The 16,035-nt window shown below is 36.6% G+C and overlaps 2 protein-coding genes and 1 long non-coding RNA gene across 3 annotated transcripts in view; 2 read left to right on the forward strand and 1 right to left on the reverse strand.

Moving 5' to 3' along the window:
* The window catches only part of LOC143920959 (uncharacterized), a 561,395-nt gene that overhangs the window by 114,100 nt on the left and 431,260 nt on the right, over nt 1-16,035 (forward strand). The window lies entirely within an intron of this gene.
* Nucleotides 1-16,035, reverse strand: part of LOC143920951 (Golgi to ER traffic protein 4 homolog) — a 317,113-nt gene that overhangs the window by 107,363 nt on the left and 193,715 nt on the right. The window lies entirely within an intron of this gene.
* Nucleotides 5,326-16,035, forward strand: part of LOC143920950 (uncharacterized) — a 167,120-nt gene continuing 156,410 nt past the window's right edge. Inside the window, exon 1 of the mRNA XM_077443995.1 lies at nt 5,326-5,828. Coding sequence (XP_077300121.1) covers nt 5,389-5,828 — 440 coding nt within the window. The 5' untranslated portion in view covers nt 5,326-5,388. The remainder of the gene's footprint in view (nt 5,829-16,035) is intronic.

Consider the following 16,035-nt stretch of genomic DNA (forward strand, 5'->3'; position numbering starts at 1 on the left):
GTCTACCTTTGTTTGCGCAGCCTTTCATCAAATTCGTACTCGAGCAAATACAGGACGAGGGGTTGGTTGTTCGCTCTCGGCGATAGTGACGGAACGACCCTGTCATAAATACGGACGGGCGGGTCGTTTAACTTTTAATCGGATTAAAATTTCGCACAGGGGAGGGCAGCTCAAATTGAATGGAGTTAAAATTTAATTCGAACCCGTCACCTCTCCCCGCGATATCAAGATGACTCATCACTTTGCCACTTTCGGTAATTATTTTCTGGGGGCTCGGGGATTCGACCGCAATTTCTCTAGGAGGGGCCTGTTTTATACAGACTAGTTTTAATTATAATTCTGATTACGCATTCTCGTTTCAACCGCACCGTTCTATTCGATGCGGAATAGAAATTGGAGATTAGTGAAAATTAGACTTTGAATTTTTATTTTATCTATATTTATGTACGTAGTAACAATAGATGAAGTTTTGTGATCGTGCGAAAAATCGAACTTGTTTCATATGTGTGAAAAGATTTTTGCGCTTAAATGATAATTTACATTTTCCATGTGTAAGATGAGAGGACTATAAATTGAGGCTGGAGTTGGTTGATGCAGTTAAACTCTCTAAACCAGCGGCTCCCAACCTGTGGTACGCGAGAAAAAATCAATAATAGCAGACATTCAGGAATGAATGATTTACAATCATAAAAATAGAAATATTTTTATATAATTAACATTATCTTAACATTATCGTAATTAATCATAGTCGATGTCAATATGTACAGTCGATGATCGAAAATCCGGCATACAGTATTTACATGGTAAGGAATTAGGAATTAACAGATTAGATGCAATGTATCTGTTTTGTCAAGATTTTTTTTGGAAAAAAAGTTATTTGCAGTAGTCACAATTAGAAAATGCTCAAAGTTTAATATATTTATCTACTATTTCATTATACTTCTATTGCTGATAAATGGTTTTAATAAAAACACAAAATTACAAAGTACATATCATATATTTTGTTTTCTTAATTAAATCTCCTTACAAAATAAATTTAATGAGATCCCTGTGCTTGTTTCGAGGAAAATAGTTTTTTTTAATTCGATTCAAATGTTGCGAGATATACTCTTAAGTCCGCAATTAGTAATTTTGACTCAAATAACTTTTTCTTCACAAAATTTCTTTACAAAACAGATCCATTGCGTCTACCCTATCTTCAAATTCCTTACAATGCAAATACTATACAATATGCAATTACAATCATTTTTATATGGTGGTACAATTTAGCGTAACGTACTATCAAATGGTATGTGAGTCAAAAAAGGTAGGGAACCGCTGCCCTAAACGATAATGTGAGCAGCTAAAGCTGCATTATCGTAATAATGAATCGTGGTTCTTATCTCTTGCGCTTGAAGTGAATTCTGAAGCTTTTGATGGTTTCAGAATGCCATTTCAGGACATACATATGTACATAGGTTTATGTTTGCTACATATGTACATAGGTTTATTTATAATATAAATAAAGAGTCTGAAATGAAATTTTAGCTTAGAATATTTATTTAAAGAAAAACATGTAATATGATATGAGCAAATATGCATAAAAGACGGCCAGCTTATGTACACAACTATCTGTGTATATTTTTTTCATTTATATTCAATTACGATATTTGATATTTAGGTCAGTGGAAAAAAATGTTCTATGAGATTAAAATTGTAAGTAATTGGATATTTTCTGATTTTTTAATTTGAATTTCTATTTTATTTCGGTAAATTCGGTTAGTAGCAAGTTGTGGTGGACAAAATACGAGGGAGAAATACGAGAATTTCCCTTTATATCACAGCATCCCCTAAAATTATAATACAAAATCTCCCTGCTTCATCTGGTTTTGTCACTGGACTAATCAAATAACCGAAATTACTATATTCTTGATTTTAGGGATGGAAAGGAAATTAATGGGGTCGGACATATGGTAGTTGGTTACATGTTTTAAAACATTCAGTAGTAGTGGTGAAGGTAGGCAATTTTGTGAGGAACCGTTTCAACAATTAAATATGATAAATGAGACTTGGAGTCACAAATATGAGAATCTGACAGCAGAAATATAGCCGTGGACAAATGTATTAGGCTACAATGTCTGTAGCGGTACATGTATCAATACAAATTGTGACACTTGTATCAAAGATCTGTATCTGAGAATACCATATCAGCCAATGTCTGAAATTTGAGATTTGTTATGCCTTCAACTTTTCCTTCATCCATTTACTTAAAACTTGAGCTTTTATCGTATTTTTGATCCAATGAGATATTGTCTATTAGCTCTATTCTGTGCTGTCACATTTACGAGTATTTCTAACCTTCCCAAGAGCATGCTTTTTCCATATTAGGATAAAATCTTCAAAGCATCACATAATTTGTTCTATAGAACGTCATTAATATTCAAAATAAATTTAATACCAAAAATAAAGAAAATCCAGACAACCAAATCCACAATACGCCATTTGCATCGATTTTTAATGTAATATTATGCAATTAAATGCGAATATATGTACTAAATTAGTGATAAAATAGTTTCTGGTAACTAAATTTTAAAATTTATATCATCATCTACGGCCATTGACTATCCACTACTAGATGAAAGTCTCTCCAACACGTTTCCACTCATCTCTGTTTAGCGTAACTCTCATCCATCTTACCCCACACATTTTCCTAATTTCGTCTTATACTAATTACTAAACAATATCATAATTAATCATAGTCGACGTATCGACAAATTTAATAAATCAAATTAAATTTATTTTGTAAGGATTTAATCAAGAAAAGAAAATATATTATATGTACTTTGTAATTTGTTTTACTAAAACTATTTATAGGTAACTAGTGGTTTTACCCGGCTTTGTTCGGTATTTGTAATACATACGTATATGTAAACCGCTTAAAAATGGCCAATATCATAGTAAAAAAAATATTTGAATAGTTTTGTTATATTCAAATTTATTTGAATATTCATTTGTTTTTGTTTTATTAAATTTAACGTCACGATTCGCCCCCCCGGTGTCCCCCGGGCCTTCGCCCCTGGCGCGCCTCGGGCCTTCGCCCCTGGCGCGCCTCGGGCCTTCGCCCCCGGCGCGCTCCAGACCTTCGCCCCCGGTGCGCCCCGGGGGCGAAGACCCGTCCCCCGTCCCCACGTCGTCATGGAAATTTTGACTTGTTTACAAAGTTACGATGTATACATATATACAAAGTATATATGTATACATCGTAACAATGTATGCATATGTATATACAAAGTCTCTTTCGAAATTATATATTAGATAGAAGTATGACGAAATAGTATATTAATATATTAAACTTTGAGCATATTATAATTGTGACTCTGCAAATCGCTTTTTTTCCACAAAATTTCTTAACAAAACAGATCCATTGCGTCTCTACTGTTTTCACATTCCTCACCATGCAGTGAAATTCTCTCTCTTTTCGTCGTACAGCCTTATTTAAAGGGGAACAGCCTGTTCCTCTTGTATCCTACTCGCGCACATTAAGTAAGGCTGTATGACAAAAATTGTCCTCTGAATTGTAATCGTAAGTGAACCAAAGAGGTTTGTAAAAAGAGACAAAATTTTTCGTTCCTTTAACTTCCAGATTGGTCTTCGTAGCTCGTGATGGTTTTTAATGGCTTTGTGGACTGTAGATTGTTGATTTGGTTTTTTATAAATTTAGGCTGGACAGCAGCGCCTTGTCCATACAAACGTACTATACTTCTCCCTACCTCAATTATGGCACTAGAGAAATTATTTTTTAATATGCTATGGATATCCACCATTGGGGTGCATCTATCGTTTTATTTTTTTTAATTAATTATTTTTTATAGGAGCTAGGAGCCGCCAAACATCAATAAAATCGCCTCTTTTTTACACCCACGAAAAGAGTCTAGCGTGGTTATTTAACGGTCGATTTTTAAAAAAATACGCCGATAGATGCACAGAAAATATCTTTCTCATACCGATGGTGAAATTTTTTTAAAAATTGGTCCAGTTTTGGAGGAGAAAATAGTAGAATACGAAACTTCGATTTTGTCAATTTAAAACACGTTTTATCTGGTCGGAGCGCAACTGTCGCATTCACTCAATATATATATTGATATATATTGTCGCATTCACTCAATATATACATACACTCAATATATATATCGAAGAAAGGAACGGTAACAAAATTAAGGTTTCGGGTGTACAGCCCTCTTAATGTATATACGATTCAAAAATTCGAATTTAAATAATCATAATTACATCACATGGAGATGAATTTATATACGCAAGCTATATAGTATTTGAATCTCAAATAAAAATACTGTCAATTCGCATTGCGTATATTAGACGTCAGATTGGATCATTCGAATTTTAAACTATGTTGCAGTAAATTTTGTTATTAACATCTATAAAATCGCCTCTTTTTTACACCCACGAAAAGAGTTTAGCGTGGTTATTTAACGGTCGATTTTTAAAAAAATACGCCAATAGATGCACAGAAAATATCTTTCTCATACCGATGGTGAAATTTTTTTAAAAATTGGTCCAGTTTTGGAGGAGAAAATAGTAGAATACGAAACCTCGATTTTGTCAATTTAAAACACGTTTTATCTGGTCGGAGCGCAACTGTCGCATTCACTCAATATATATATATTGATATATATATTGTCGCATTCACTCAATATATATATCGAAGAAAGGAACGGTAACAAAATTAAGGTTTCGGGTGTACAGCCCTCTTAATGCTCGATTAGTTCCTCTTTCAGAATGGTTGGGTGTTTCCTCTGGATTCGGCGACATTAGACAGTCTTAAGCTAGTTTTATATTTAATCTTTTTTTTTTCGTTTCAGACATAAACGATGAAGAGCACCAATCCCGACAATCGGCAACGGCAATCACCAACCCCCGCACATTCGGGTGGAATGTAGCGCTCTTCAGCCAATGCGGGCCGATGGCCCCGACGAGGGCGCCACCACCACCACCACCACCACCACCAGCTCATCCAACAACAACAACAACAACAACAACAACAACGACAACGACAACGTCATCCGCATCGCCACGATCTCGAATGGCGTCCGCGGCGACCTCACGAAGCGGTACTCGGCGCCTCTCGCGGCGGAAGGCTTGCCAACCCTTCAACGAGTACCCAAGTCGAGAAGCTGCTACGAATACGGCGGCAGAGTCGCCGTCCGCCACCGCAACGCGGAGGAGGCGCTGTCGTCGCTGTTGTGGCAGCCGTACGAGTGCCGCGGCTCGCCCCCACCACCCGTCCGAGTTCCACTACCTTGGGACGAGTGTGGTGGCGGTGGTGGGGGGGATGGCTCGCTGGCGCACTCGCCGCCGGCCGGCCGTGATGGGGAGACGTGGTGCGCAACCGAGATGCGCATACAAGTGCCTGCGCCCGCGCAATCCGCAAATCTTGTGACCGCCGAAGCCAAGTGCAGTGTCCACTGTGACCGACAGTGCAGTTCAGTGAGTGTCAATGGTGAGGTGATGAGCGCGTGCCGGACTGCGGCGCGCACGCACACGCACACGCATGCGCATGCGCACGCGCAACTCCCGCTTCAACACCAACCCCAACCCCAACACCAACAACAACAACAACAACAACAGCACCAGCAGCAGCATCAACCTGCATCCGCGTCGCAGACCGTCGTAGTGCCGCAGCAGCATCAACATCAATCTTCTTCGGCGGCGGCACCGCAATTGTTGCCGCCGCCGTACAGTACGCTGCCGCCGCCTCCACCTCACACGCATCATCCTCTACCCTTGCCGGTGCAACCTCACGGCTATCCCTTTCAGCCGATCAGTCTCAGAAGGTACCAGATGATTGTCACAATTATATACATTGTTGTCGAGAAAGATTAGGGCGAAATCACAAAGAAAAGAACGCGACACACGCCTAGCACATACATACATATCCAAGGCACACCGTCCCAAAATCAACCCCTGGAGTGTTTTTTTTTTTTGGTGATGTTTTGTCCTTGTATTATGTAGATAAGCTTGACAGTGATTGATGACGGCAAATCCCATATTTGAAGAATTTGTCGCAATAATAAGATCGTACGAAATGTAGGAGAAACTTGACGTGCCGTTCGTTCATCTCTGTGTTTTCGCCCTATTCCGTTGGTGTTTTTGTGCACGCACTAGTGCGTATTTGTTTACAGCGTAACTGTGTTGGGGTAGTTCGCGAACAAGTGCACTTTTGATCTTGTCGAAACTTGAACGTCGGTTGTTGTTGTTGTTGCATGTCACCTCTTGCGTAGGTACTCCGCTGTTTGGTACTCTGATATGTTGGGGTGAGATCGATACGGTAAACGGATTATTTCGCACATTGCGATCGCACGCACGACAATCGTTGCCGCGATTACGGAATATCTGCCACTATAGTTTTCGATAGTATGCATGAGTTACTCTCGATGTATGGAGTTTTCGGGTGCCAGATGTTCCGTGATCGAGATTTTACTGATGTGGGTGAGATCGCTTTATGCGGAATAATCGCTCTAATAATCTAATAATCGCCTAATTCTGGTGATAATCATTACTAATGATTGTCACCAGACTGTATAGTAGACTAATGATTCATTGTGTATCCGTATTGATAGTGCTATACCCCCCCTCCCCCCCCAGTGTGTACATCTACGTAAATATAACGGCTCATATATGTAACATCATCCATTCCTGGATGGAGGCCTCGCCAACACTGTTTTGAGCAACTTCATCCATCTCATCCCACACATTTTTACTAGCCTCTTTACAGCTTGCTTTCGATTTTTTTCTGATTTTATCCACCCATCTCTCTTGTGGGCCTTCCTTGCACCGTACATTCTCTCGGGTACCATTGAGCGCTTCTTATTTACGTATATATGACACTGATTGTTCGTAATAATGCGTATGCGCTGACGTAATGTGTATTTTGTTTTTACAAGCTTTTTTGTAAATTTTCTTCGTCACCAAATTGGGCAGTTCGTCCTCTCTTCAGAGATGAAATAAGAAGAGGCAGCGGCACAAATCAAATTCGTTCATTATCTTGTTATCAAGTGCACTAATGTGTGCACCAGGCTACTAGTATATGTACATATATAAAGTTCTTATTTCGTCACACCGTTCGTTCGTACAGAATGTAAGCCGACACTGCGCGTACGCAATCTGTCAACTGATATCACACCGATTGTTCACGTATCGTAACAACAATGCGCAGTTTTTTAAACGATGCTCACTTTTCATCGATTGATTGAAATTTTGCTTTGTAGTATATTTGTATGGGTTTCTCGTTGTAGTGTGACTACTAAACACTAATTGGAGAACATTTTGGTTTCGTGTTTATAAACTGATGGCTCGTGATTCGGTCTCCGTGTGTATGTTGTTTTGATGATACTTGATGTAAATCTCAGGTACACGTATCGTAAAACTTTTTAAGTTTGGCACTTGTCTGCCCTGCCGTGTCGGTACAAAACTGTAGTAGATGTTTTTGCGAAGCTAATTTCGCGTATCACGATAGTCAATAGTGGTTGTCATTCCTAGATTAAACACGTGCTGTGCCGCCTCCTTTTTTATTTTTTTAACGGTGTTTTAGATTTGTTTTAGCTTCAGCTTTCAAGTAGAGATAATGTGGGGATCTTCCAGAAGAATAGAGGGACAAATTGATTTTTTTTTTGTTCTTATTTAGCCGAATTCGTGTGGAGAATTAAATAACCAGCACCCCTATGAAGTGATTCTATCAGTTTATCTATGTATGTACATCTATATATGAAGTTAGGATTAGACTGTAACATGCATCAATTCTGAGATATTAACTATTTGGTTTAAAAATGTATAATATAAATCGTTTTGAAAAATTTTTGCACTGTTGCCTTATATTGTTATCTCACCTACATTGTACATCCAAAATGACCGTACACTGAAAAAAGGTCGAAAGATTTTCTATAGAATTTCTTCTATGGATCTGAGTAACCTTTTTGTCAGGTAGAGAAATGACAATTGTTGCGTGCATTTATAGAAATGTTGGTCCAAAGAAAACGTTGCATTGAAAGATTGTATGTATGTATGTACTACGTGGTTTTGTAAAATTTCTAGTTTTGGCGCGTTGAAATCTCTGCTGGGATTTTTCCGTTTTGATGTTCGATTTGTTAAAATTATCGTGTGTGTTTCTCAATTTCTTCATGTAAACAATCAGGAGTATTGTAGAGTAAACAAAGAAGTCGTTAATTACACTTGCAACGCTCTTGGATGTTTTTGTATGATGTTGAATGAACATTGTGTGTGCTGTATTGAGAAATTCCAGATATGGAACTGTTCGTTATCATATTTGTCAAGTGTTGTAATTATAACGAACAGGACACGACGAATTTTTTTTATTGCTTGGTTTTGCGGTCAAAATCTAATACTCAAACCCTAGTTTTATTAACACACCGATAAGTATTTCTTATTTCGCATCCCTGTGCTTTATATCTATGTATATGTGTAGGAAAGATTGAACAAAAATGCACCATACATTTCTATTTCCCATTCACTGCTAACGTCTACTCGTATCACTATTATTAGTATAGGTACATTTCATTATTTTAAAAATAAAACAGGAAATCCCTTCCATACATATATCAATGTGCTTATTTTGAATATTTTTATATGACTGTAATCCTCTGGATATCCCGTACTTTACATGTTTCTGTACATATATTGCATTGGAGGATTTGTATAATACATTTTGTGATCAATCATAATATTGACAATGGAAGCAAAGCAATCAAATCTGAGACTCGTCTCGTATTCACAGACTAATCTCAAGTCACTCATTCATTCGAGCTACCCTGCAAATTTGTGCCACTTTCGATGCCATCACTTTTCCAAACGCTTTCTGCGTCGTCGTTTCGATGTCTTCGTCCCACGCCGTTTTCTTCAGCATCTCATCGTCATCTCGACACTAGATCCACCTCGCAATTACACTTTTACTGCTGACTATCTATCTGCATGCATTTAAATGTATGTATGTATACCTTCTGTGCACACTACGAGCGAAACTCGGTTGTATTCGAAGAGAGTCTGTGTGCTCGTCGTGTCGTACTCTCTCTCTGGTTGAATGTTCGTTGTCTCGTATCGGAGAACACGCGAACCGTTATATAAAACCGCATATATTTCAACCGCAAAAAGAACATTAAAAACAAAATACGGTCCATTCCCGCACATTTTCACTTTTATCTCATATAATCGATTCCCACAACTTGCCGCGAATGATGATTACGTTACGAATGCGAGCATTTATCAGATGTAACTTCGTTTCTATACGAACGTTTACAATTGATATGATACGTACACTTTTCCTAATTTGGCTCGGTATTGTTTATTTCATTTCAAATTATGCTTATCAGCATGGAGCATTTTTAAACTTCTCACATTTATTTTACGGGCTGTGGAAATGATTTGATGGATATGGGAATTGATTGTTTCAATCAAAGATTAAGGGCGAAATCACACAGGAAGGCTTTTAAATTTAGATACTTTTAAACATGCGAATAAAATATGGCATGCCTTGCTCATATTCATGGCACGCCCAGCACACACCGTCCCAAAATCACCCCCTGGAGTGTTTTCGGTAAAAAAATTATTCTTGTATTTATCCATGCTCGAAAGTGATCGATAACGGTGAATCCCATATTTGGAAAAATGTACGAGAACCCTCCACAGAGGGGAGCCAAGCACACTACGCGCCGTTCTTCCCTATGTGATTTCGCACTAAAGGTCTGTACATACTTAGTCGGCATGTATCGGCAGCAGTAGCTAACATGCAAGTACGGACAGTATTATTTAGTACATTCTATGTGGACGCATTCATACTCCATTCGCGCATGCGCATATAGAATGTATCAAAGAATACTGTCCGTACTTGCAGGTTACCTGCTGCTGCCTATACGTGCCGACTAGGTATAAATAGACCTTTAAGGTATATTTATGCTGGCACAGTACAGACCGGCAACTGTACAAAAAGTATTCTTTGTTACATTCATATGTTCCGTAATGTGTACGTGGCGTAGATGTAACGGCAGTAGCCGACATAATCAATTCATATAATACAGCAGTACATGTCACCGTAACGTATCAAGCAAAACCGGTTTTATTTTATCTGGAAATATTCACGCACGAAGTGACGTCATAGTAGCGAGTGCACGCGTACTAACGAAAGTGCGCGCGTACGACGCAAGCAATATTGCGCCGTGTCGTCGCCCTCTATAATGCATATGTAAGCCGATTATGGTTACACCTTGTTTAAACTTGCGCTGCCGTATAGTATGAATAAAAGTAGTCTTTTCCGTGAACTGTTGTCTTTCAGTGTAGGATAGTATGAATAGACCTTAAATCAACATTAGATTTAACCGAACCAGTTCTGTTTGTTTATTACTTTAAAAAATATAATAACTTTTTCAACTTTCGTTGCAAGTTGAACTCTGGACCTTTTTAATCAGTCTATGAACGTTGTTTTATTTCAGTCCATCACATGCGAGCAAATCATTCTATACTTTCTAATAACTAAATGAAACTCGATATGCTCGTCAGTGTACATATGTATGTATATACATGTGTATGAATTGAGCAACGTCAATCATAGACCATTTTTTCGATTCATAATTAGGTTATCGCGTATCAATATAATTAATTGTAGCAATTGATTTGAATATTATATATTTTTTGCAACGCATGTGTTGTTCTCTAATTGAAACAGTGATTCAACAACTCGTTTCCGTAGTAGATAAACGTCATAATTTTAAACGCGATAGAAAGTTTGATAACATATTGAATATGCTTATTTCTTGTTTGGAAAATCGACAGTAATGATTAAGAAAATAAATAGTAGTTTCAAGGTTCAACTTTATTTATATGATCGGCGTTTAGAATCAAATATTGCTGCAGCAATATTGTTTATATTATGAAAGTAGTGGCTATTGGCCAAATAGCTGATGCTGACCGAAAAAATCAGCATTTGCTCCAATTTCAAATGTATAATATTTATTATCGAACTTTGAAATTTTACCTTCGTGTTTATTTTGCTATGCGAAATATATAAAGCTTTAGAACGTGCGTTAATATCAACATTCTTAGCGTAAACACTATCAGAACTGCACATAACCTACTTTTAAATCTGCCAATGCACACACTAAATCAATTCTAAAGCGGGGCTACCTCTGCACACATGATCTAGTTCTAAAATTATAGCCATTTTTACTTTATCTATATAATTTTTTTCGTTATTATTGGCAATTGAATGTATAAAATTTATATTATTTGCTATTTATATTTTTGAAATTTGCTTTTTAGGCAAACAGTAGCAACATTGGCTAGGATTTGAATGACTACATCTGTTTTACATCATACAACTGTTCTGATTTCATAGTGAAATGATGCGCCACTACAGATATGACAGTTTGTCATCGAGGTACTCGATGATAGTAAGTCGCTTCGTTTCACACTGCACCCAAGTCTAATATCGTGTTGTATTTGAATTGTTGAAATGAAATTTAATTTTTTTATTCAAACTGTGTATCTCTCTGTTCCGATTTTGCTCGCTAGATCGAATTCGTATCGAAATACTCAGTACAAATCAGTTTTCAATTGAACAAATCTCGTTACGATTCGTCACACAGACCGTTCTCGGCCATTTTTTACGCATCATCTTCTACGTTTTCGTTTGGATGTTCCGTTTTTTTTTCTTCTTTCTTTTTTTCGGTCTATCTTCTGGGATAGAAAGGAGGAAGGTCTTTGGGGAGATGCCTCTGCGTTAGGCGTCTTCTTGGTTGGCAGTCGAAACAGAATAAAAAACATGGCCGCAAAACATTCATCAGAAACTGGTAGACGTAAACGATACAGAACATCACACGGGTTTTGTACGGCAGGCCAGGAAGGAACACGGGAAGAATCGGGATTACCGCGATACGAAACGTACGGGTAATGGATTTCGGAAAAGCCGATGGGATTTACAATTTCTTGCCGTATGTCGCCCGTTTTCTTTCGCTCTTTTCTGCTCTTTTTTTCGGTCGATTTTCCTTCTCGTTTTCTATCGGTCTTGTGTGCGTACAAGAAAGTCTATTGTTCGGCCATTCATTGTGCGCGCGTCCCTAAAAGTTGTTTCCCATCCACTTACATGTCATTCTCTGGCACAAAAGAATGATAGTTCGCTGAACGAGACTGACTATACGCTGTTGATATTCGTGGTAATTCTTTTATTTTTCGCAAAACTTCCTGGTGTGGTTGGTGTCCTAGTATTATGCATTTGTGCAAGCTTGATGAGATGTGAGATAATATTCATTCATAGCGGTATGTTTGAAATACTATTGTCTTACGCTAAACTGCAAATATGATAATGGATTCCCAGGTACTTCCTTGGAAATACATAATTCTACATACTGCAGTATTCTAGTAATCAATATCAGAGGTCAGATAAACGTTGGTACTATGGTAAAAATAGGCTCAGCTAATAATCTGATATTTATTTATTTATTTTATTTAAATAGGCATACAGAATAAAATATAAAAAGAAAGTTGTATAATGAGACAAAAAATAATAATAAACATAAATAAAAATATAATATTCCATTTACAGTGAGCACCACATGGTGATATAAAAAAGTAAAATTACAAAAACATCAAGATTTTAAAAAAAAGAAAAGAAACAGATAAAGAAAAAGATACAGATAAAGTAAAAAAGAAAAAGAAAGACTATAAGGGTGAAGAAGCAAATCAACCACATATTATTTTCTTCACCTTTGTCCTAAAAATACTAAAAGAGTCTCTAAAGAGGTCAGGACAATCATCTAAGCTATCGTAAATACGGCATATACGAACGATTGCACTATTGAAAGAGGTGTTGCTTTGACAAATAGGTGGATAAAAAAGATTTGTGCATCTGGTGAATCGGGCATTAACGTTAAAATTAATCTCGCTTAAAACAGACGTGTCAAGAATACCATTAGCAATCTTATATAAAATTAACAAATCAGAAACCCTTCTACGCTGAGACAAACTTGCAATATAAAAAGAAAGTCTGTCATTATAAGATGGTAACAGTTTTTTAAGACCAGTCTTATAGGATAAATGGCGCAAAAAACGCTTCTGGATTGTTTCTAAGTGCTCAATGTGAGTTTGGTAATAGGGAGACCATATGATTGAGGCATACTCCATATTACTACGAACTAAACTGTAATAGAGTAGAATCAGAGTATGGGGATTCTTAAAGGGCTTCGCAACTCGGCAAATAAATCCCAATAGTTTATAAGATTTAGTAACAATATGATTAATATGTTCATTAAATGATAGTTTGGAATCTATAAGTATACCTAAGTCTCTGGCACAATTTTTTGCTGTAAGATCTACGTTATTAATATTGTAAGTAAAGTCAATTAGGTTACGATTTCTGGAAAGTGTCATTGAGAAGCATTTAGAAATATTGAGATGCATAAGGTTTACATTACACCATTCAGATATTATATCAATGTCGGATTGTAATTTTAAGCAATCCGACTCGCTATTGATAGGATGGAAAACCTTAAGATCATCGGCATAAAGTAAGCATTGACACTTCAGTAGGGGGATTAGGTCATTAATAAAAATAATAAACAGAAGTGGTCCAAGGCTATTGGCGGTGAATATTTTCTATGAACCGCAAGAATCAAAATTCTACCACTGACTCATTTAAAAAAACATGTTTTAAACACTCTTTTAAGCAGGGCCGCCGAGAGGAATATATTTTTAATAAGTGAAAAATTTATCAAACTATTAGAAAAATTTCTATATTTTGTTAGAAATTTTTTAAAATAAATGAATAAGAAAATATGTTATAACAGGTACAATTTCCGACACGGCGCCCTCAAGTAGTCCGGGCCCTGGGACTTTACCCCGGTCCCCCCCCCCCCCTCTTGTCGGCTCTGCTTTTAAATACATAAAAAATGAGAACGGTTTTTGATATATTTTCGCTAGTCTTTAGATGTTATTAAATACATACAAAAAATTTTGATCCATATACATATGTAGATCCATCATAAAAAAATTTTGATTGAATTTTTGGTTTTTGGTTTGGTTCTACTAATAATTGATTAATATTTTCCTAAGAAGCGGTAAATGATCATTAGCAAATCTTGTCCCTGCACTTTAAAATTTTGGTAATTCTTGTTTTATTGCTCGACAAACGCTAGAAAACCCAAAGTTTGCTGTATTTATATCACGAAGCGTATTTTATATATCAATCTACACTAATAAAAGCGGCGTATTTTCTTCCATTGAAATAAGCCTTCAAAAATGTACTCTGTATATATATATATAAAATATTTGCAACTAATGCAGTTCCAATGAACACGCATTTGTTGATTAAAATATAATTTTTAAAATACGCCTTCATGAAGTTAAAACACTATTATCCTTCACACACTGCTTCACTCATTTAAAAAAAAAAATTTTTTACTTTGATAATCTATGTCTGCAACGAGTATAAAAAGCGCATCCATGCCTTTGCAAGATATTGTCAATATTTAAAAGAGTCTTGACCAATATTCCATACATTTTTTACGCTGTATAAATTTAATATGTTCGTTCATTAATATTCATGATCAATATGATAATAACAAGATTTGGTCTAACAGTTCAACCTTGCTTCGTCCAACCGTGAATGTCCAAGCCTTGGTAATCGTTCTCACATTGAACAGTGATCTCCATGCACTATTATCCAATCGCAGATCGATAACACGTGTGACGCAACACTATCACGATAAAAAAATGGCTCGGTATTACGATAGATCAATTTCGCAATTATGTATGCGAATCATTTTATCCACAAAGGTCGGTTCTTTATCGTTTTACAATCGAACCCACTCTTGACTTCGTAATTTCTCCATCGGCGTATTCAAATCCGACACGCCTTTGTTTGGCTGGACGTTGTACTATCCAGGTCCGTCACATCTGGAAGATCTACTTCCTGTGTATCTGATCGATATTGTAGTTTAACATTTAGCAACGATTGTTACAATTGAGCATCGCTTTCGCCGACGTTCGTTGTGAAACCGTCGACTTGCCTACTTCTTCTTGTTTCTTGCCCAACCAACAGTCGTTTTTCAACACTGTCAGCCACGAGCAAGGCAAAGTTGCCAATTTATGACATAACTGGAAAATCTATTGTCCTCTATGCGCCAACGAATATCCCCAATTTTCAATGCACTCTCAGTATCCACGAGACGTTCGTCTGAAGCCGTGAAGAAGACGATTGTGATGATAATTTCTTTGGTGTTTGCTATCTATCTATCTCACTAACATAGCTGGGTACATATAATATAATACGTACCTGTGACATTGTCATTTTTACTTTCGTTCTCTTTGTTTTCGGTTGTTGTTTCATTCACATCGGCCTACCGGAAACGTTGTCTTGATACGATGTTAATTGACGCCAGGTAGTTAGTCTCCGGCCGTGATTTATTTTCTACAATAAATCTAGAAATCCGCGTATAATTACGTTTATTACTTTTTTTATTTATGCAATTTTGATGAAAGTCGCGCGATAGCTATTATATTCGCGTTGCAAGAAAACGAGCTGTAATTTTATTTGCAATGCTTTTATTCATCCTTCAGGTGTTTGTAATTCATCTTAATCCATAATATAACGGCGTTTACCTGTTTCGCAATCAAAATATCATATACTGTATAAATATTAGTTATTTTTGCACAAATTGTCTCAATCTTCTTTCCGTTTACTATTTGGGCAATCTTTTTAAAAAAAAATGACAATCTTTTTCTTACTTAAAATATATTTTCAAGTCTTATCAATTCAAATACTCATTCAACATCCATGTATCGTATCTTATATTTTTATATGTCATACATGTCTCGTGTTATATTTTTGTTATTTTTCAAAATTATTTAACTAGCGGTAAATTGTATTAAAATTGTTTCAGTGCATGTATTGCAAAAGCTTCCCTTATCATTAGAGGTATTTTTAGTATTTTGCAAAGCATGCTAATTTGTGCGATTTTATACTATTTTTTCATTTGTCAC

Source organism: Arctopsyche grandis, chromosome 13, assembly GCF_051622035.1.
Source record: "Arctopsyche grandis isolate Sample6627 chromosome 13, ASM5162203v2, whole genome shotgun sequence".
Lineage (NCBI taxonomy): Eukaryota > Metazoa > Arthropoda > Insecta > Trichoptera > Hydropsychidae > Arctopsyche > Arctopsyche grandis.